Source organism: Rhamphochromis longiceps, linkage group LG10, assembly GCF_057381845.1.
Source record: "Rhamphochromis longiceps isolate RC_006_pf linkage group LG10, R_longiceps_female_GT1.1, whole genome shotgun sequence".
Classification (NCBI taxonomy): Eukaryota; Metazoa; Chordata; class Actinopteri; order Cichliformes; family Cichlidae; genus Rhamphochromis; species Rhamphochromis longiceps.
The window spans coordinates 31120920-31143388 of record NC_140566.1 but is presented as its reverse complement, the minus strand read 5'-3'; the positions used below and the strand labels follow the sequence as shown (position 1 = coordinate 31143388).

At 40.1% G+C, this 22469-nt stretch overlaps 1 protein-coding gene across 6 annotated transcripts in view; it reads right to left on the bottom strand.

The window, feature by feature from the left end:
• The window catches only part of klf8 (Kruppel like factor 8), a 90245-nt gene that overhangs the window by 44189 nt on the left and 23587 nt on the right, over positions 1 to 22469 (bottom strand). For 2 of the 6 annotated variants that reach the window (XR_014913580.1, XM_085421299.1), the window contains exon 1: positions 5060 to 5163. The exons of 3 other annotated variants lie outside the window; for them this stretch is intronic. Coding sequence is in view for 2 of the 3 variants with exons in the window: in XM_085421299.1 (XP_085277425.1) it covers positions 5060 to 5125 (66 nt within the window). In the remaining variant the exon portion in view is untranslated. Of the gene's footprint in view, positions 1 to 5059; positions 5168 to 22469 lie in introns of those variants that run through there. One more of the 6 variants, XM_085421300.1, reaches the window with a different exon arrangement.

The window sequence follows — 22469 nt, the reverse complement described above, 5'->3', positions numbered from 1 at the left end:
ATTTTTTAAGAGGTTTAGAGACAGTCATATTTTGAAATGTGTCTTACTTTTGATATGATGACTGTACATAAAGGACAGTGAAACAAAAACAGTAAAACAAGAACTTTTTTCCCCCTCCTGTCCATCACGAGCCAGATAAGAATAAATCAAAGCGAGCTGAGGTCAGTTATACCTACAATATGTTTACAGTCATTTTAAACAGGTTTCAGTAGGTTTGGGCAGCCAGTGAAACTAAAATAATATAACAGCAAGAACCAACTGCGTTGAGTCTAGTAGTCAAGACAGTGTAACATAATATGAAGGGGAAAAAAATACAATTACATATAAAACAGCATTTACCACATTAGAAAAGGGTTTAAGACATAATTTCTGACTTTAAAAATAAGAACATTTTTAAACAGTTAATTAATTAGTTCATCTAAGGCACCATAAATGTCATATTCCTTGTTTAACTCTATATATATTCTTCAAAATGAGAAAGTTTAGGATGCAGGAAATTTAAACTAATGCACATTTATCTGTAACTTTATTAGGTGTGCCTATAATTCTCAAAAATACATCCTGCAAGAGGCAAATCTCAGGGTTAAAAATGCCTAGTTGTTGTCAGAGGTCAGAGGAGAATGGCCAGACTCCTTCAAGCCCCTAAGAAGGCAACAATAACTTAAGTAACAACCATTACAACCAAGGTATGCAGAAGAGCATCTCTGAAGCAGCGGAAGACCACACCAGATTCCGCTCCTGTCAACTAAGACCAGGAAACTGAGGCTCACCAAAACTGGACATCGTAAAAATGATGATGAGTTTACATTTCTGCTGCAAAATGAAAGTATAAATCCAACCTGCACTGTATCAGTGGTTCAGGATGGTGTGGTGTAATGGTGTGAGGCACATTTTGGCCCATTAGCACCAACTGGGCATCACTTAAATGGCACAGCCTATAACCCAGCGTACCCATCTTCTGATGGCTGCTTCCAGTGGGATAACATACGATGTGACAAAGTTCAGATCGCTCAAACTGGTTTGTTGACCACAGAGTTCAATGCACTCAAATGACCTCTACAGTAACACATCTCAAGCCAACAGGGCACCTTTGGGAAGTGGTGGAGCCTGAGATTCACATCCTGGATGTGCAGCTCGTGATTGTGCAGCAACAAGGATCAAATTCTCTAAGGAAAATCTCCAACCCAGTTCTAATAAGGTGTGCCTAACAATGTGACTGGCATATTTCAGTGTCTGTCTTTATCCTTCTATTAATACACAGCCACCAGGTCATGACCAAATATTTATATAAACGAAAGTTGTAAAAGAAGTACATCAAGCAATCTACCGCACTTCCTTTTCTTCCTCTTCGAGTTCAGCTCATGCTGACAGGTATGTGGTTAAAGGTGACGTTTGAGAAGTTTGTTTTACAGTTTTGTGGTTTTAAACAGAATGTGACTTTGTGAGATCAGCACATCAACTTCTGGTTAACCCAGCCGGTGACTGAAAACAACCGATCGATATCAGGGTGAAATTCAAACCCCTCTCTTTCATATTTTTTGTTCACATCTGAGCAAGAGTCAGCACAGACAGCTGACATTGAGAAAAGTCCCATAGCTAACACAAACATCATCAACAGAAACCACCAGCATTCTTTCAAAAGACGTATTAAAAACACCAGCTAAAAAGGCTTGACGTGCGTGTGCTTTCCTAGTGTGAAATCCACCATCGAAACACTGAAAACCCACGCATTAAAAAGAACAGAAACGGGAAGTGATAGCAAGATTATTCCAGTTGCGCTTCTTTATGTAAAATTCTCACGGTGCGAGAAATGCTGAAATAGATAAACAAGTTCTCGACTTCCTGTCTGCAGCGGCGACCCTGCCGCACGCCCAGCTGTTTAATGGGAAACGCAATGCTGTGTGCTGCACAGCGCAGGGTTAGCTGTCTATGTAAAGCCAAGTGAAGCCAATCTAAATAAGAAAAGATAACAGCTGGTAGCAGCAGGAGAGATATGAAATAATATCAGAAGAAGCAGGGCAAAAATGTCAAAATAAAAGGTTTGATATATTATTTAAGCAAAATAATTAAGTATTAACAGCATTGTTGTGGTTGTTTTCACAGTGAGGAGAAGTTTCTCTCAGTCTGGTAAATAATTAACAAGTTAAACTGCCAGCAGGACTTAATGACAATGCTGGAGAGCACACTCACCAGCACATAACCTAAAACAATCCATCATACGTTATGTCAGCATAGCAGAGAAAATATTTTACATTATCGAATGCAGTGAGCGTCGGTATTTTAAGCATTACGCCACCGAATTCTTCAGAATTCAAATATTTTTCTGACACGTAACTTGTTGAAGTGTGCTGAGAATCGGACACATTTGCGCTCTGCCACACAGGACAGTAACAATTACATCATCACTTGATGTTCTCCTGTTTTTTTTTTTCCAGCCTATGAGGGCAAACAGAGACTCTAAGGCCATGGTGGTGTGTTTCAGGCTGGCATGTGACCCAGCCCCAGCGGATTCCACAGCGAGGTGGGGCCTCGACCAATCAGCCTGGGTGTGGCTGCGAGCACAACCCCTCCCACACAGACACGCACACAGAGGACACACACTGATCTCTCAGTTCCATTGTGAGGGGACAGAGCCCCCTCTGTGTCTCTAAACAAAGGTAAAGGCAGCTTGATGCCTCACCTTCCCCCCAACTGGCAACCCCCCACAAAGCAAGAGCCTGAATTTCACCAAACTCCACCCACTCATACAGTTTGAAACAGCGTTTACTTTATTGGGCCTGGAGTTGCTCAGGGCACTTCTCTGTGGTATTTTTGACCACAAGCTTCCTTTCTAAGCTTCAGAGACCATTTCTGACCTTAAACATCACACAGGAAAATCCATCAGAGACCACGAAAGAGGTTTGTGCACCAACAAGACCAGAAAACAGTCAAGGATGCTTCACAGTTACATCACAGTTTACACTTTGACTTATTTCAACAGTTGTTGTTGTTTTCCTGATTTTTTTAACCTTATGTAAATGACAAAACTCTAAGAATTTCTTCAAATTTACACACACTACTCATAAACTACTCGTAAGCACATTTACATTTTAACTGCAGTTTAGATTTCATGAATTAACAGTATGCGCTGTGAAAACTGGAGCAATGTAGCCTATTTAAAAGCACAGAGAGCGCTAACAGCGACATCAACAGTCTGTTCCAGCACACAAAGCCTTCCTTTACACCTTGTGCTTTAACCCTTTATTTTGTTTTCAGTTCACTAGTTAGCAGTTTGGTCCTGTGTTTTGTTCTGAAGAGGCCTCATTATCATCTATTCTCTTCTGTAAATGGCCACGTTTCCAAAAGCCATTCAAGGCAAACTTGTCCTTTCAGTTCGACAGAAATAACAAAAGCTCTGCTCAATTAAATCAGAACATTTGTGAATTTGCTCAACAGAAAAGACCATAAACAAATGTATTTGTAAGGTTGATTTAATTTGCCAAATTACATTTGTGGACAACATTTAACATATTTTGGGGAAAACTTTGGCAACTAAAAATGTATAAAAACTTCAATCCAGCTAAATCAGATTTGGTGGAGATTGTTGTTTTGGTCTACTGGAAAGAGCTGAAGGATGCAGACTCCACATCTTAAAGGAAAAACTCTACAAGCAGCTTTAAGTCACACACACCTCAATTCCAACTCTTTATTGCATGCCAAGGCTTGAATACAAACACCTGCAGCTGCTACTTGGCTTGCAAGTTTTCTATCAGAGCACAGAGGGTAGATTCAGATTTTTTGAACCCTGGGACGTCCGATTAAAGTCAACTTTGACCAGCCAGTTGCACCAAATTTAAAAAAAAATTAAACCATACCTGATTGAGTAGGTTTATTCACAACAATCTAGAGTTGCCAGCTTATTTTAGTCCAAACGAAGCAGCAGCAACCTCAGGGGCATAAAAGTAATGTTACCTGGGATGTTCCAGAGCCTGCAGTTCCTCTCGTCCAACTTTCCAGCAGAAATAAACATGCTTACAGCCTTGTGCATAAAACTCCCCCTCAGGACAACTACAAAAGATAAAATTTGTTTCACCTCTTTAAAAAAAAAGGCTGAAGTTCAGCATTATTAGGGGCGTGGCCACCTTGAGTGACAGGTAGATGTCTTCTCCTCACATTAGTTTATCCAAGACACTGAACTAGACCTGTCGTTGACTATATGTGCGAGATGGTACCTTTTGGAGCTAACACTGTCTGCTAGCATTAGCTGACAACGTTACACAAGAGTTAAAATTAGAAGCTTGAATGATGATGTCGTGATCACTATGTCCATTATTCACATACAGTAGAGGTTTGAAACAGGTGGCCTAGGGGGACCAGAACCACCTATCCGGCTCACTGGATTGCTTTGGAAAATGTGAATGTTGCCAAGAAACGAGGTATAAATATGACACTTTGTTCATAATGTAAGTATGTCAAACTTACCAAACACATCACCCATGGCCTGGCGTTACAGGTTCATTTGATTTACTGCAGCAGCATTTCTTCCAAATGTAGAAAACCTCAAGCATATTATTGAAATTGCACTCCTCTTTCTTAAGGCATCTCAGCGATTCACTGTCTACTTAATATTCTTCATACTTGCAGGTGGGTTTTAATATGCTATTAAACAACAGGTTTGATATGTCGCTCACTATGTAAAAATTGAGTTTTACACAATAATACGAAAGTTATACATTGCAGAACATCATGCTACAAGCACAAAGCCTTGCATTTTGCTCTTCTGACTGGTTTTTCCTTCACAATTCTTAATTACTTGTTAATTAATGCCTAAAGAGTAAAAAGCACAAATCGGATCAGAAAAGTACTGTGCTGCAACCAGACCTGGATTAATCATGATTTGCAAATAATTCGTTTCCGTTTGTTTTAAACCCAATCTGGAGCTCCAGCTGGGCGGAGTTCATAGCTCTCTAGCAGTTCAGACTGCACCATGTGAGGAGTAAATTACAGGGGGACAAAATAATTCAATTTTTTAAGCATTTAAACTTCAGTTCTTATCCTTCAGCTTAGAAATCACACCTACTTTATCACTGTGAATAGACTGAAGCAAACACTGAGAATCTTTTCGCAAATCCGACTTGATCCACATCTGCTCCCAGACGAGGCAGCAAAAGAGGAAGGAGCTCACAGAGGGGGCCACGAGGCGTGTGTGTGTGTGAAGAGCAGCACTAACAAGGAGTGATAGTGAGATATGCACATGTTGTGTGTGTATAAATGAGGAATGACAAGATGCCTTTTTGTGTGTGTGTGTGCGTGCATGCATGCATGCCTCCCCCACCGGAGGAGGGGTCCCACTGTGGAGTTCCAGGAATTTAAAAAAAAGGGGTGGGGTGGGTGTGACCCTGTCAGCCTCTGATCCTACCACAGGAAGTCAGGGTGGGGGTAGAAGAGGGACCAAGAGGATTGAAAAACAGACAGGCAGATTGTGTTTTCTCCGCAGACTCTGTGACACGTTGTAGATGAGAAAACTGCAGCGAGCCTTCCTGTGACCCGGCCCACATTTAAACAGAGCTGATTTCCGAACAACAGCATAATCACACGAGTCATTTCTCAAGCAAACAACTGCAGGGCACAAAAGTGACTAACATGAGTTACTACAAAAATAGAGTTGGTCCCACACACTAAAGATAACTGGTGCCTGTAGTGCTCACCAACTATATACCACATAGCTCGTTTCCCGAGCTTTATATACCCTGTATCGGGGATTAATCCTAACTGGAGGCATCCTTTTAAACTGTACTCAATCAAGGTTATGCATGATTAAAGATCAGACCAACAGACTCTGCTATAGCTGCTAGCTGACACAGTGTGTACGTGTGTATAGGTTTTCCTTTAGGGTGTTAGTGACTCATTCATTATCACATAAATATGATTTTAAGTCTAAAATCTATTTATATGTTAGCACTGAGAAACAATTCTTGCCATCTGGGGCATGCATGCATATAGCCTACAGATGTAGCGTGCTAGCTAGCCGAGCTGTCTTTACCTGATGTTAAAACACCAGACACTCGTTCAAAAATGGTCACTTCAGGCTCCAGAAAAACAAAATTGGATCTCCACAAGGACAAACTCCAGACTTCAGAAAGGTTGTCGCGAACCAGTGAGTGATGTCATTTCTGCCATGTTCAATGGTTTATTCACAGTCTATAGTTAGGCTACGCCTGTTCAATTGCTTTTTAATATTATCTATTAACTAATTAAAATGGGGAAGAAAAGTGACTTTGAATGCGACGTGGATGTTGGTGGCAGACGGGCTGGTCTGGGTGTTTCAGAAACTGCTGATCTGCTGGGATTTTCCCACACAATCATCTCTATGGTTTACAGAGAATGGACTGAAAAACAGAAAATGTCCAGTGCGCGGCAATACTCTGGATGACAATGCCACGTGATGTCGGAGGTCAGACGAGAATGTCGAGACTGCTTTGAGCTGATAGGACTGCAATAACAACTAAAATAACAGCTGATTATAACCAATGCATGCAGAAGTGCATCTCTGAATGCACAATGTATAAATAAATGGGCCACAGTAGCAGAAGACCACAGCAGGCGCGCCTCCTGTCAGGTAAGAGCAAGAAACCAAGGCTACAGTTCACATGGGCTCAACACAAAACTGGACAATAGAAGATTGCAAAAACACCGCCTGTTCCGACGAGTACTGATTTGACTGTTAATCTTGACTAACATGAGTGTGACAGTGGAAACAACTACACTTGTCCAGCAAATGCCATGGCAGAGCATGACAGTGGGGGAGGTCACAGTGGACAAAACAGGCCATCTGAATAGGTCACTTTGAGCTCTTTTCTATCATTAATGATCTAAGTGATCAAAATTACAGCTCGCTTTAGGTCCCCCAAAACACCATAAGGGTACATCAAGCCAAAATTATTGTGAAAATAACCCACAGGGTTACAAATCCTTTGATACAAACTAGATTTAATGCGGAGTCATTCTGCAATCACCCACAAGAGGGTCTGTCCCTGGGCTTCACGCAGGCCAATCTCAATGTTTCTAAAGTCTATTTTTATCCGGTGAAGACTCACTGAGCGTGAACTGAACGCTCTGTTTCATCCTCATACGGTCCCACACATTCACACCCGCTCAGAACAACCAGTCTGTTACTGCTGAGCTGCAAAGAGATGGAGAGAGGAGACATGATTAAGTTTTCCATTCCCCTTCTGCATCCTGGCTTGGGATTCCATCCCCTGTAACCACTGCTTTGAAATAAAACACAAATAATGACTGAGACTAACTTGCATGCTGTGTTTAGATTTTTCACACACAAAAAGCACCCACACATTTCTAACTTGTAGTGAAACATCAAATAATGCAAACACAAACAAAGGTTGGGAGCAGGCACTGTGTGACTGTCTCTTCTCACCTTTGACTCTGTGAATAAAGCAAAGCCTGCTTGGCATTTTAACACCGTCATATACTTATGTTGTCACCTGACAACTGAAATAGAAATATGTGAATGACAACACCTGAGATGTTAAAACACAGTGTAGCGATCCTCCGGAGATGGTAAGACACTTTACACGTTCTCCTTCCTTACAACGTCACACCACCTTTTTAATCCATGTCAACCAGAGTGGCTATGATAAAAGAAGCTCTGAAGCAGGCTCATATCAATGTGTTTATATAGTTTTACCAAAAATAATGTTGCCAACACCATATTTGCTGGATGCTGGAAAATACAGATGATACTAATCTGTGTAGTGCTACAACACTGGGATTGATAATCTATTTAGCATCCAGTTTTGTTTTATTAACTTTAGGTTGAGTCTTCTCAGCTCATTAAACTTTATTCCTGCTCACTCTGACTTTTTATATTACATTAAAATAAGGCTGAATTCACCGTTTATTTGTTGTCATTTACATATTTGCTGCTTATCTTAGAAAACAAAGCAAAAGCATTAATTGTATTTCATGTAAACTTTGATGCATTGATAATGTTGTATTCAAGAACAAATAAATGCAGTTTTAAAGAGACTCCTTTGAAATATGTTATGCTATTTCCAACTTATATTTGCACTGTTTTCTGGCAGAAGTTAGAATAATTAAAACTGGACGATAACGGCAATGAAAGGCTGATTTATGGAAGCAGCGAAATAAAAACCCTCGCTGAGCTTATTCTTTAGAGTGTGTTTGAGTGAGAGAGGGTGGGACAGAGAGACTATCTGGGTCAGTGCTCTCCTCTCTGTCACTGTTGCCTCTTTCCAAACCACCCCCAGCTCAACACATGTGTGTGTGTGCGTGTGTTATGGGCAAAGGGTGGGGGACTGCCCCAGTCGGCAGCACTGTTCATGCCCCAAAGAGACACACACACACACACACATATATATATATACACATATATATATACACACATATATATACACACACACATATATATACACACATATATATACACACACACATATATATACACATATATATATGTGTGTGTATATATATATATATATATATATGTGTGTATATATATATATATATATATATATATATATATATGTGTGTATATATATATATATATATATATATATATGTATACACATATATGTATATATATTATAAAATGGAGGTTCTGCCAAACAAATTTCTCCAGATCGGAAAATAAGTTGGCTCCAGTTTTCAGTTTCCGTCTGCCTCTGCAATGTAAACTATGCAGCAGCTTTAGCTTAGGATCCATCATCGCTTCATCTAAGAGGGACAATTAGCATGAAAAGGCAGTATGGGGGGGGGAAAAAAATCTTCTTTTTCCCCCCATACTGGCTGCTCGCTTATATGACTCAGGGTTCAATCTAAGTTCAAAGCGCCGTCTACCATCGTCTCGACACGCTGTCGATAGAATTCAGATATGGAACCATAATTTGTTACTGAACAGAATGAGACAGTAGTCACACCCCGATAGATTTTACGGCAGCTTGAAGATGGGGGGACTACCTCCAAAAACAACTCCTCAAAAGATCAGGTAGGTGATTGATACTTGGGCTGTTACAACAGGACAATTAACCCAAACGCACATCAAACCTGGATAAAGCCAGCTGCCATTAAGCTTCTCAAACAACTTTCCCAAAGCGTAGATCTCAGCCCAACTGAAAATTTGTGGACTACGCTTAAAAGTCAGATTTGTGCCTGGAAACCAACCAATTTAAAATAACTCTACCAATTCTGCCAAGAAGAGTGGACAAATACTCAGCTGGATTTACACAGCAATGTCGTTGATGGCTACCAAAAGCAACGTAACGTGTATTTGAGCCTGTGTAATTGAAAGAAACGTTCAAAGAAATCAATCAAAACTACAAAAATTCAACGAGCTTGATCTTCTGACCAGAACTTTAAGGAAAGGCCCAATGATTCGAGGCCTTCACTTTAAGACCATATAAGTAGTAAAAAAAAGAATTACATATTAAATAGTTATTTTTTATTCTATATTTTGGAGATTTGACTAAAGAAAAGATTACATTCTGCATGAGATGTAGGGGAGATGAAGTGAGACAAGGGGTCAAATTCAAACCAAGAAAAATGTGATTCCACATATTAAAAAAAAAAAATGTTCTGGCACTAATGACTGAAAATTACATTTTACATAAGTCTGGCTTTGCTCCTCCCACAATGCCTATACTCATTTAAAGGTTTAATAGAGCTTGAGCCAAAAGAATATAAAGTGAACCTTTATCCAACACAATCTCTTTATATAAAGTAAATGCTGTTCATACGAGAGTTACAAGTAGGGCTGAAAGATTATGGAAAATAATCTAATTGCGATTTTTTGCCCCAATATTGCGATTGCGATGCGATATGCGATTATTTTTTAAGGTCTTTGTCTTCTGTATTATTAAACAAAGACAAGCAATACATCATATAGTATGGCCAATACTATATTACATTAATTTTAAACTGTTCTTTCCTGGAAGACAGACCTCTGTTATGATGACATGAGGTGATGCATGAATTGATGACTGACATTTTTAACTTCTTCAATCACAACAGTATATTTGAACATACACAATAGTTTATTTTTAGCTTACAAACATCTGAGCATAAAGTGCTGACAAGGAACCCTGGTGTAAACATTAAAATGAAAGTCAGTACAATGTGCAGATTGCAGAAATATACATAAAAAAAATCAGTGGCTTTACCACACTCAGTTTTTCGACATCTGTGAACTACTAGACAGTCATTCAATTAAAAAATAATATTAAATAAATAAAACTAATAAATAAAAAATACACACATCTTACTGATCTCTGCAGTCAGTAACATTACACATAAAGTGCAAACATAATAGCAATTGTATAAACACACACACAAACACGCCTTTAAAGTTTAAAGGCGTGAAATTGGACGGTCTAGTTCTGATTAGCGTCACCGCTGTCTCGGTGGAGTTTAATAAACTCGGCCGTCTGCTTCTTGCTATCTAAAATATAACCAGACACTGGTGTAAATTCTCGACTGTCTCATACTTCTGTTTAATAAGTTTTCTGTTTGACGTTTAGTCAGCTGTGTGAAAACCAAGGAGGAACCCACCCGGGGGATTAATAAAGTTTTATTTTATCTAATCTAATAACTTTAATCTCAGCCAAACCGATTTACTCACGAACAAACAAAACACTGAAAAAAGCCCAACAATAACATTTTTAGGTTGTCTAAGTGACTTATATATTACGTTTAACCCGAGCAGCGAAACTCCGCGGTGATCTGAAAATGATGTGCCGGGAGTTGTGCCGTTCTCGGCCGCATCAGTAACCCTCGAGCTCCCGGCTAGCTGTCGAGCTGGTGGGTAGCAGACGCCTCTGAAAACGTCGAAGCACTTTTGCAAATATGGGATATCTTGATAAACCGAGCAGATATTCGATGTTTACACAGCTACTTTCTCGCCTGAAAATATTTTAAAAGTTTATTTTGTGACCCAGAAAGATTAGTATGAGTAATTTTAAAACTTAGTAGCGGCCGCCATTGTTGGAAACTGGAGTTTGGCTGGGCCGCGCTATGAATTCTGGGATATGGTAGTAATTTGGACAGCCTTCGGCGCGTCGCTGTGACGTAATCGGTCTACAAATGCGGCCTCAGGAGGATGCAGCCCATGAATTTGGACATGTCCAGAGTATAATCGCAGCCTTTGCGGTTAGAAAATTGCACTTGATCATGTCGCGATATTATCGCAAATGCGATATATCGTTCAGCCCTAGTTACAAGTCAGACTGACCAACGTATCAACTGGACAAATGTGTCATTATAATATCTGCCAACTGCTCTTTGCATATTTGCAGAATGGGACCGGTGGTGTTGCTTCGCCTGTAGACAAATATATTACCAAAGGGTTAAAACAAGAATAATAGACTGGCATGGTGGATTAGAGCACCTGAAAGACACATCAACCACCAACCACCAAAACCATTACTAGGTGAAGTGATCTTATTACAGCACAACATTTTGCTGGGCATCCTCGGGTACTAACATTCAGGTGGGTGATACTTTGACCACCTACCATATCAGCTGACACCAACCTCTTCCCCCAATATGCCTCCCACATGGAAAAAAAACTGTTCATAAACAATCTAAAGACCCTGCACCTCCAACTCCCCACCTCCCATTTCAATCTAGCACCTATAAGATGTGTCAAAACACGCCCAATAATCCATGACAGGCTGAACCCCGCAACACACAGGAAACAAAAGATCCACTGCCACCATCTCTGTGCCAGCCACCGCAGGAAACCCCCAGAGGTCCCGTACCCACGCCCCAAAGGGTCAGAGCCATTTTGGTGGCAAAATGGAAGCACTTAGACAATATGAGGCAGGTGGTTTCATCGTTCATCGTAGAAGATGTCATCATATATTATGATGCCTTGGAACATGGTTAGGTTAAAAACCCATTACATGACCTCAGGCAGCACAAATTGTGCAAATGTGTGAAGAGAAGAGAAGAGAACGAGGAGGTTAGTTCCCATTGGTTTCCAGTTAGGGATCTAAACATTGCACAACTTCTGTAACTGGAGTCCCAAACACACAGACAAAAACACATACGCCCCTCCCTGTATGGCCTGAACCTGGAGAAGCAAAAGGACTCCCTCAAATGAGGGAGGAAAATTGACAAAATTGAAAATTGTTCAGTGTCAATGTGTGTTTGAGAGAGAACTATCGAGGCCGAAGCGTTGGCTTGCATTCCCTTCATATAGACAAACGTGACCATGCACACCTGTACACACAAACACACACCATTCTTTCTCGGCTCACCCTCCCTTCCTTCTCATTTTTGCACCTCCTCCTGACCTCCCTTACTTTGTGTTGCAGTGGCTGCGTTGAAAAGGGTGGGGCTTGGTTAATAAGTGACAGATATGAGATGGGCAGTTGGGCGGAGGTTGGCTGGCGAAAACAAAAAAGTCTGTTTCAAATTCAAATCGACCACAGACCATTCACAAAAGGAGGTTTCAAAGAATTTGAGATCTGAACTGTGACCCACTGTGGCCGTAACCTCGGCAACACACAGTTACAGGTATATGACCTCCCACCTGTGACGCGTTTAAGTTGCACGCCATACCAAGAGTGTTTGGTCTGGTCAGGGCATTTTATTTTGACGCTCAATGCCATTCTTGTACAATCCTCATTTGTGTAGCTTGAAACGTTGCATTGACAAGTTGCATCACCGTTAGAGAATGCATTCAGTGGAAATGCAAGGACTGCCATGAATGGGCGCAATCAGAGCGTGGAAATTAAAGCCACACCCAGTCTATAACCCAGGGTAATAGGACTCCCTGAGTGCACTGCAACAAGCATGTTACTTTTATCATAAAGCAAATAAGAGAATGAGTGAGCAACATAAGAACTTAGATTACATTGAAGTCTATGGGAAAGTTGCGACCTCAGAAAACGCCATCTTTATAAGGTTTTAGGAGGATAAAGCAGAGTATCCTTTAGTAGTGACTGACAAGTCGCTACTGTATGGGTGTGAAATGTTTCAGTCTCATCCAAACCTCACTTGCGATGATCGCTTTCAAAACATAAAAAGTTAAAATCTGACGTCTTTAACGACAATAAGTGACATCATGGTGTTCACATCTAGCTTTGACGGTGGGTCTACGGTGGTCAGGTGTCTTGAAATGTTTGGGACTGCACTGCACATGTGGATACAGCCGAATAGTGGGTCTCACTTCAATTAAATCAAGGAAGAAATCAGCTAGGAATCTCACATACAGCCATCTGAATCTGCCTATAGAATATAAAGTGAGAGGTCTTTAGTTTAATCTCCATATTAACAGCATGAGGATTTGTATTTAGAACATATCTCTACTTAATTCCTCAAGAGACTTAGACAAGAAATATTCAGTATTAATGGTTTAAATGCAATAAACTGCAAACTGAGTATAGAGCGGAGTAAAGCGAGCGAAGCCTTGCTGTGATCCTCTCTCTCTCTCACACAGCTGTGACCTTATATGTCTTCCTCCTTCTGTAACTAAAACCACTCTTTCTACTCCACGTCCCTCTTCTTCACATCCCTCCCACACACTCACAATCCCTCACTGTTCTCGCCCACTTTGTGTACAATCACCACAACACTACGTGCATTAATTAATACCTACTACGTTCAGGGCTATAGTGCAAATCTTAAACAAGGCGGATGTCCAAAACAGAAACCATGTGATCACATGATGCTTCGGCATTACATCATGGCGTGCTGACACAGTAAACATACACGCAGCATAGAAACTGCACGTCTACTTCTGCTTCACGTCGTGCTATAGAAGACAAACTTATCTCAGTCCCCCGGCCACTCCCTGACAGCTTCCCTCCCCCCACACCGACTTCAGCAGAAGGGAGACCAACGCCTCTTAAAGAGAAAGTCAAGCTCAAGTAAAACAAGTAAAAACACAATTTCTACTGAAATCATTAAAACTGGATGCAGCATATGCTGGTAGATCCGTTTAACCCTCGGGCGAGCAAGCTCTTTTATTACTTCCATTTATATTTATCATACCTATGTCTTTCTTTTATCAATGGAAGATATACTAATGTTACTTAATGCAATTTATGCATTGTTTTCATTCACACATAAGCAAAAATCAAGCTTAGAAAAACTGTATGAACAAGTTATTTATTTAGATACTCCTGTGATTTACTAACAAAATGTTATTTCGTTCAATAATAATACCAAAAATGCCATTTAAAACTTAACTAATCACAGTACTAAAGAGTAAAATATTGATGGAGCAGTGACTGTAAGACTTCAAACAACAAAAAATGACAAAGAAATCGTAATTTGTCCTGTTTTTTGTCAAGTACTTTCTCCAGAAACGCTCACAATATTCAGGTCATGCCCAGCTGTGGAAAAATGACCAACAAACTAGAAACTGAAATAAGATCAAAGCCTGAGAAAAGACAAAAACCTGGATTAGAATGATTTCAAGACATTCACGGCAACCATTTTTATGACTAAATATCACAATCGCACATAAATGAGCCTTCAAGCTCACTTGAAACTTAAGCCCAGATGTAACTTTTGCATGCTTTTCCCTCTAGAACTGGGCGTGAATCATAGTGCACTTCATTAGTCATCTGTCTATATCACATCCAGATCTAAGACGGAAAGAAAAAAGGTGTGGGAGAAGAAGGAATGCCAGACATCAACTTTAAAAATAACTAACATTAATCCAACAGTAAGATTCGTCTTCTCCTTAAAATGTAATGAACTATGCAAATAGGGTGTGGCAAATGTTCTAAAATCCAAATATATGATGAAAATCGTGAATTATTAGAAATCAATCCATCTATCCAATGGGCGGATGGTGGGGCACACCCAATATGCATGCCTTTGGACTGTGGGAGGAAGAACATGCAAGTGGACTCAAACCCAGGACCTTCTTGCTGTGAGGCAACTACAGTGCTGCACAGTACAAGTCTGTGTATAACCTAGTATAACCAGTGACCCTACTGCAGGTATTGATCACACCGACCTGCTTTGGATAAGAGGAGTCAAGACGTTTTTGGTTTATGTAGTGGTAGAGGACAGTAACGATATGAAGGTCTAAGGTACACTGACAGTATTTTCACTACAAGGAATGGCTGCCTTACTCGTACGACTTTAACTTGTGGTATCACAAACATAGTGTCTACCTGCTTGTTTTAGACTTTGTGTGCCAGCAGCTGTACTATCTTTGACATGTCTGATGAGTCAGAGCTCAACCAAGTACCACAGCAGGATCGCTGGAAGTACTTCTACAAAAGAATGTTTTAATGAAGACTTCTGAGGAACACTTTTTCAAACTGCGATCCCTACCGAAGACTCAAGACGGCAACCTGACCATAACTGTTTCAACATGTCAATTCTCTCTGCAAGCCTCGATTTGCATGACCCTTAACTGCATTAAAAAGGAAACCCAAGAGTCGTACGAGCAGAAATATTATTTGCATGCAATTCTCACCTGTTCAGAATTAGACCACTATACTAAAATGCCAATTTACTTAAGTGAAACCTGGAATGGAAATTACAGTGCGTGCTACAACGTAGGGGTCAATGTCTAGCGTGAAATCACATCTGATATTTCTACATGTGTGGAAGCAATAAACATGCCAAGTGTATTATCCTGCCTCATAAACACACCTGTTACATCAGTGATAGTTAACAGGAGGCTTGAATGGAAGCCCTGCACAATGACTCTGTAATTACGATTTATATGGTTGTAAGATATAAACTGGGATTAGATTTTATGGCCACGCATTTGGTTTGGCTTCTTATTAGACTAAATAAATATTAAATTTAAAAAAAAAAAAAAAAAACACCAACACAAGCCACTGACATGGTTTCAGATTCAGTTTTAACAATCATTAACATGACTTCAGTCAGGTAATAGTAGTGAAGTACTCACGTGTACATCATATCTGGAAAGCTGAAATATCTGTGTGGGGTCTCAGTCATCTAGGTCACGGTATTCTACAGAAGCAACTGGACTTTTTTACGTTTGTGAAGACGTTTCACGCCTCAGCCAAGAGACTTTATGAGGTGGAGAGTCCCAGGTATTTAAACCTTTTATGTCAGAACCGAACAAGACACTTGGATGAGAGGTGAGACGTAAAGAAGTCCAGATGCCTCATATTCCAAAGTGTGAATGGCCCCATTACTTACTGACACCAGATTTCACAGACTACATTCAAAAGCGATCTGAATTGCATGCAACTTTTAGCACAGTGTCTGCGAACAAACTGAACCACCAAGTACTGGAGTCTCCATGGGGTCGGTTCTGTGTGGCCAAGTTGGACAGTTAAATGGGTTTGATAGCTCGATATTTGGCTTGATGATAGTAGGATTAGTAGGATTTGTAAAATCGGTGAAGTGCACAAGTCTTTGCAAACGCAAGTAATGTCAAGTCAAGTGTCTATCTGGTTATAAAAAGAAGAAGTAAGACCTAGCTACAAACAGTCACTGGGATGTCTGCTAATGCCAGTTATGAACAGAGAAGAGTTCGTACCTAAACATTTGTCCTATCTAACTTGATCACTTGGATCAAAGTGGGAGGAAGGTCGAAGCAGCAGCTAAGGACTATTTCTCCAACAATAAGATCCAAGTAAATGGTGACGAGTAAAACGTGTCTAATGGCTTCAATGTGTAAAATAACTATCTATTTTTCTCAGGACACAAGAAAAAAACAAAAGAAAGCTGTAGAAAAAAGTTCAAATGTTTAATGTAGCTGTAGAACAAAATGACAAAGGAATAAATCAAAAGAAAAATCTGCATTCATCAGTGTTGAGTCATGATGTTAGCTGGGTACACACTTCCCATCAGGTGAAGAGCTTCACAGCCAATAACTCAACTCATAAAAGCAGAGGACTCACTTTGCTTTGTTAAACTTTTCTTTTTCTCTATTATCAGTTTTGATTGGCTCCTTCAAAATAAAAGCTTTAAACATCTTCCCGTTTTTGTTCAAAAACAGGAAATGTAATATTTTTCTTAGCTGTTTTTATGTCATTCTATCTAATTGTGGTTTTTTGCATCAATGAAATATGCAAACAAACAAACATAAACACATAAAGATGCATCAGCACACTGGCCTTGGCACCAGTACAAAACAAGTCAAAACTTTTGCTTCAGCAAAATGAAAAAGTTTGAATAGCAAACAAACTATACTGGATTTAATAAAAGATTTTTAACATTCGTGCACTTTTAACCTCCTAAGACCCGAACTCTTCCACGGCATGCATTTTTCATTTCTCTTTGATATTTGGGCTGATTGGGGCCCGATGAATATAAAAACAAAGAATTACCAGATTTATTTTTTTTTACCTTATTTTTGTTTTTATGAAAAATAAGAGCCACATATGAGGATATTTGTTTAAAATTCTGATAGAACAGTAGCAGTATAATGTCCTCGTAAGTGGATATCAGGCCCTTGTAGAGCAAAATTGAGTATTTTGGTCTAAATAACCCAAAATGTGACGTCCACATATGTGGACGGCAGGTCCTAGGAGGTTAAGGTAAGAAAAACTACTCAGTTAATCAATATTATATTGCATTGTGACATTATATCAATAAATAAATGTTTACTGTAACCACCTCAGCCACTCTTTGTGTTTGAAGTTTCTCGGCTAAAACTGTCATGTCATTTCTTTGATGTCTTAAAAAGAAAGTGCTGCAGGCAGTTTGTACTTGGCTCTGAGAGATCTGAGGAATCCCGCGCCGCTGGTTCACAAGACGCACTTCCCAAGAAGAGGCGTTACTGTAACTGCACTGTATGCAAATACAGCTACACGACTGAATCGCATACGTCAGCCTGCACTTGTGTTACATAAACATGTGAATTCTGTGGATTTTAGTTGGTTTTTTTATTTGTTTATCATTTTTTAAAAATCTCACATTTACCATCTTATTTGTAAATAATTTTGATGCCGTGTTTTTAAACATCACACCTTGGTTGCAATATAAATCAGGTTTGTCTGCCTGTCATTGTATTAAAAAAATGTCTTTGCAAAGTTGTGAACGGATCACCCGAGACAAATGCTAATGCCATGAACGAACGTGGCCTTAGACAATGTCTTATCTAACCACGGAGCTCGGATCGAAGTGCAAAAAAGTCAAAAAAGAAAAAGCTGACAGCTGTCGAATAACTGAAAAGTTCAAAATTAAAATAGCAGGCTGTAGAGGAAAAAGAAATGAAGCAATAAATCATAAACTCCGGAAGCGTCAGGGAGTGGTGAGCCGTCGTGACTCCAGTTGGGAACATTTATTTTCTTTAAGGTGAAAAGCGTTGCAGATAATAACTTCATTTCCTTCATCCCCAGTGCCAAAAATAAAAGCAGACCAAAGAACATTTTGATGATTCACTCTCATTGAACACAACAATTTTTCTTAATTTTCGCTTTTCTCTGTCATCATTTCTGTATGGCTCCCTTAAAAAAAAGAAAAACACAGCCTTTTAGCACATTCCTGTGTTCATCATTAAGAAACTCAGAGCTTTGTGCACTGCTTACTCTAAGTTGCACCTTTTATGACACGCAATGTCACTTGAGCTTTTGTTAATACAAAAGAATAGCTTGTTAAATATTCCAGCATGTTTATTACTGTGTTTCTGTCTCAGCTTGTGACCGCCGCTTCTGTTTATTGATGCGTTTAATTTGCGCTCTCATGTTGACACGCTTTAGTTTTTGCCATTTAGACACACGTTATTTGGCCTCTTTAGGAGCTCTGTGAGTTGACTCATGTTGCCACTGATTGGCTCTTTTACGACCAACAGATGCTGCTGCCTGGCATCCCGCCAAATGTCTGCAACTGCACGTTAGTTATTTGAGACCTTAAAGCCTAAAATTTGCGTTAAGATATCGGCCTCGCTTAACGTAGACCAAGCAGTGGCAAATTATTGTCCATCTCTTTCTGAGATATCGGTCAGTCAACACTAAAACACACAGTGTGTCTGTGAATAGCACAGACAAGAACTGGGTGTGTCTCCATCTGGCTGGTAGAAAGAAAGACAGAGGGAAAGAGAAGGCTGTCTAGCTGTTATCACACCACACCCTAATGACGCAAAGCCGGCCACCACTTCTCTACACGCCCTCTTCTCCGCACACACATGCACACGCTACACAAAGTTAGTGTACTCTGCACAGTTAAACACACACAGATGCACAAACCTCAGAGCTGTGGTCTGAGCACTTCTCTAAAGCTTATGCTGAATTCAAAGCGCTTACAGGCCAGAACAAACCTCAAACACAAGCGACTGTGTGCAGGCGCACACACAAACACATTTCCAGGATTTAGTTAATTAAAACAACCAGAACGCACATCTCCCCGTCTGTCAAGCAGTCCAAACAGATGGTAGCAAACTGAAAGTCGTTCCATTTCCGCAACATTTGATGAGCATTCCTGGTCCAGATTGAGCCAGAGCCTAGAAAGGTTCACTTCAGGGCACCGCAGGATACGGTCTTCATAGGTCTACTTGGCTCCAAGCCATCAACAACCAACCATGGATTCAAACTAAGAATGGATCCAAATTCTGTGCTAACAGATTTGGGGAAAATATGCAATGCTTCATAAAATTCTACCATCTTCCTGCACAGAAATTTGTTCTAAAAATCACAAGCAATGTAGAACATATACAGCTTCTTAAACCAGTGTGGGTTCATTTTATATTTACACGTCTAACACAACCAATCAATTGTCAATCAAAACAATCAATTTAGATAACAAGAACATAAATCTGTATCAAATAAGGTATCAGTAACTCATTGTCCTCACTCCAGTTTGTGAAAGGAGTAACCTCACAAAGATCCATTTTAAACCAGTACAAACTTAGCCATCTATGTGGGCACGCGTAATCACGTGTAAGAATTTAAACAACTTTGTTATTCTGTAACTTCTAGTCATACCACAAGAGAAAAGGTGCAATGAAGACAAAGGAAAACACCACATGAAGCGAGTACCCCAGCAGCACAGTACCTGCTTCTTCTTAATGCCAATCAATCCAATCATCTGACTGAACCTTCATTTTACCAAAATGAAGGTCTTCACCATCATTGGACTCACACCATCACATCAAAGCTTTCAGAGTTGACTGACTGATTAAAATCAACAGTGCAGCACTTGAATGTCATTAACAGTAAGTCTCACGCTGCTTAAGAGGTCAGTTTCACAGATTACATGCTAAAACAGAAGAAATAGTTACTTATATATATATATATATATATATATATATATATATATATATAAATAAAATATTTGTTTTTAAGGATCTCCCTTATATCACACTAGAAGAGGGTGTGAAATGCTATTTCAAGTAATGGTTTATACAGCATTTACTTTTCTCAGTCCAAAAGCACTCTGCCGTGAGTGAGTGACAGAAAAAAAACATGCCACCTGCATTTTCTCCCGAACATATCTGTCCCATGAATCTTGTTTACAGTAACACTACAGAAGACAATATCCAGGATTTTCATATCGTCTTGCAGAGCCAGCTGCTGGTGCTCCAACTACGACTCCAGTTTGAAACACAATACATAAAATCACTTTAAAAGCTGCCCACTGACCTTACATTCACTATCAGCGAGCGAGGGGTTTTTTCTGTGTAAATGTGGACATATTCTTTGTCAGGTAATGTGATGATGATCAGATGCCCTTCAACCCCATTAACACTTTCAGCTTAATCTTATGTATTAAAGTGAACACGAATGCTTCCAACACATCGAGATAAAAGATCAATATCTCTTTCCCGAGTGAGGTGTGTGTGTTGAAGCTCCACTGCTATGATTATCTGATCATCTCACTTTCTCTCCATCAACATCACTAGTCTTTATGTCTCTCTGTCATTCCCACAACCTTTATCTCCAACCACACATAATTTCAGACACACCCTCCCCACCTCAACCACCAGCCTCTCCTCTCTCTCTCTCTCCTCCTTCACTCCTTCCCCTCGGCCCTGCTTTTCCCTCCCCATGTCCCCCTTTTCTTTTCATTATGGCCTCCTTGGCAGTGCGGCCGAGGTTGCCATGGAGACGGGATTCTTTCTCCACGTTAATGACTGTGCCACGGTTGGTAGGGGGTCACTCTCCACCACCACCACCGCCGCCGCTGCATCAGGGCCTAATCTGAGGTGACACAGCCAATATCACATACACACACACACACACAGTGTGTCAGCACAGGCATGCACGTTGGCAAAAACTCACAAGAGGCTACTGAGAAAAATGTGCACACATAAGTGCTTGCACACAAACACACACACACACACACACAAAAACCCACACACACAGAGCCCTCAGGCCCCACCCTTCAGCACCCACCCACCACAGCACACACGCTCATTCACATAATTCAGTCACACGTTCCCACGAGAGGCACGTATTCGGCTATACTCCACGCTCCACTAATGAACGCTCACGCACACACACTTCCTCTCCCTTGAACATTCAGTACCAAAGCTTCTCGCCTGAGTTTTGTATTTAATAACCAGAAAAAGACTCGAGGCTATGGACTTATGACTTCTTACGTAAACATTAAGCCCCCTTTTCTAAATTCAAGACTTACAATTTTTAACGTAATCCGTTCTAATTTCAGACGTTTCAAGGGCGTAGTTCAAAAATTCGGCATTTCTAAGCCCAGAGTATGTTTGCATGTGCTTGAACATTGATGCTTGGAGCATTCATTGGAAAAAAGAAATGAAGCAACTAAAGAAATTACCATATTTTTCTGACTGTCGATGAACGGGTCTGTTTTCATACATAAGGCGCACCGGATTATAAGGCGCATTAAGCGAAACAAAACAGATAAGTCAAACTTTACTCATCTCATTCCACGATATCGTCATGGCTCCTCCATTTCTTTCGTTGCAAACATTGCGTGCCCCGTAGCAGTGACAACACCGGCATGGCGTTTTTGCCGCAGTCTCGTGGCGCCTAGACCAAACACTGAAGAAGTTCAGTGGAACTCTATCTGACCGCCCTGCACATTTAAAACTGAATTTGACAGCATACCCAGCGTGTTGTGACGCCTGCAAGTCAAAACCAAAGATGAGTCAATTATGACTCAGTAGTGACAACAGGTTGAAACTATAGTTTCATTACATCATAAAATCCAGGCAATTTCAGGCAATTTATTTGTCATGTACAGGGACATCAGGTAAACTGTTCAATTCGTGCTTCATCTTGAGTGTTGAGGCTACAAGTATTTAAAATATAAGAAAAACAAAGCAGATTAATTTACTTATGGATCATTATTTGTGATATATTCTATAATCTGTTCATTTCTGGTTGTACATTTAGTTAAAATCCATGCAAAATTCAATGCTTATCCATGAGTTCCATTTTAAAAGTCATGCACACATTCATGCCCATACACAATCCCAGTTGCAGAGAATGAACAGATATGATCTTCAGGCTCATGATGTGTGTGTTTATACACACAATTACCTGTCAGAGTTCTGTGGAATTAGCAAACGCTGATAGCGAACTCGGCAC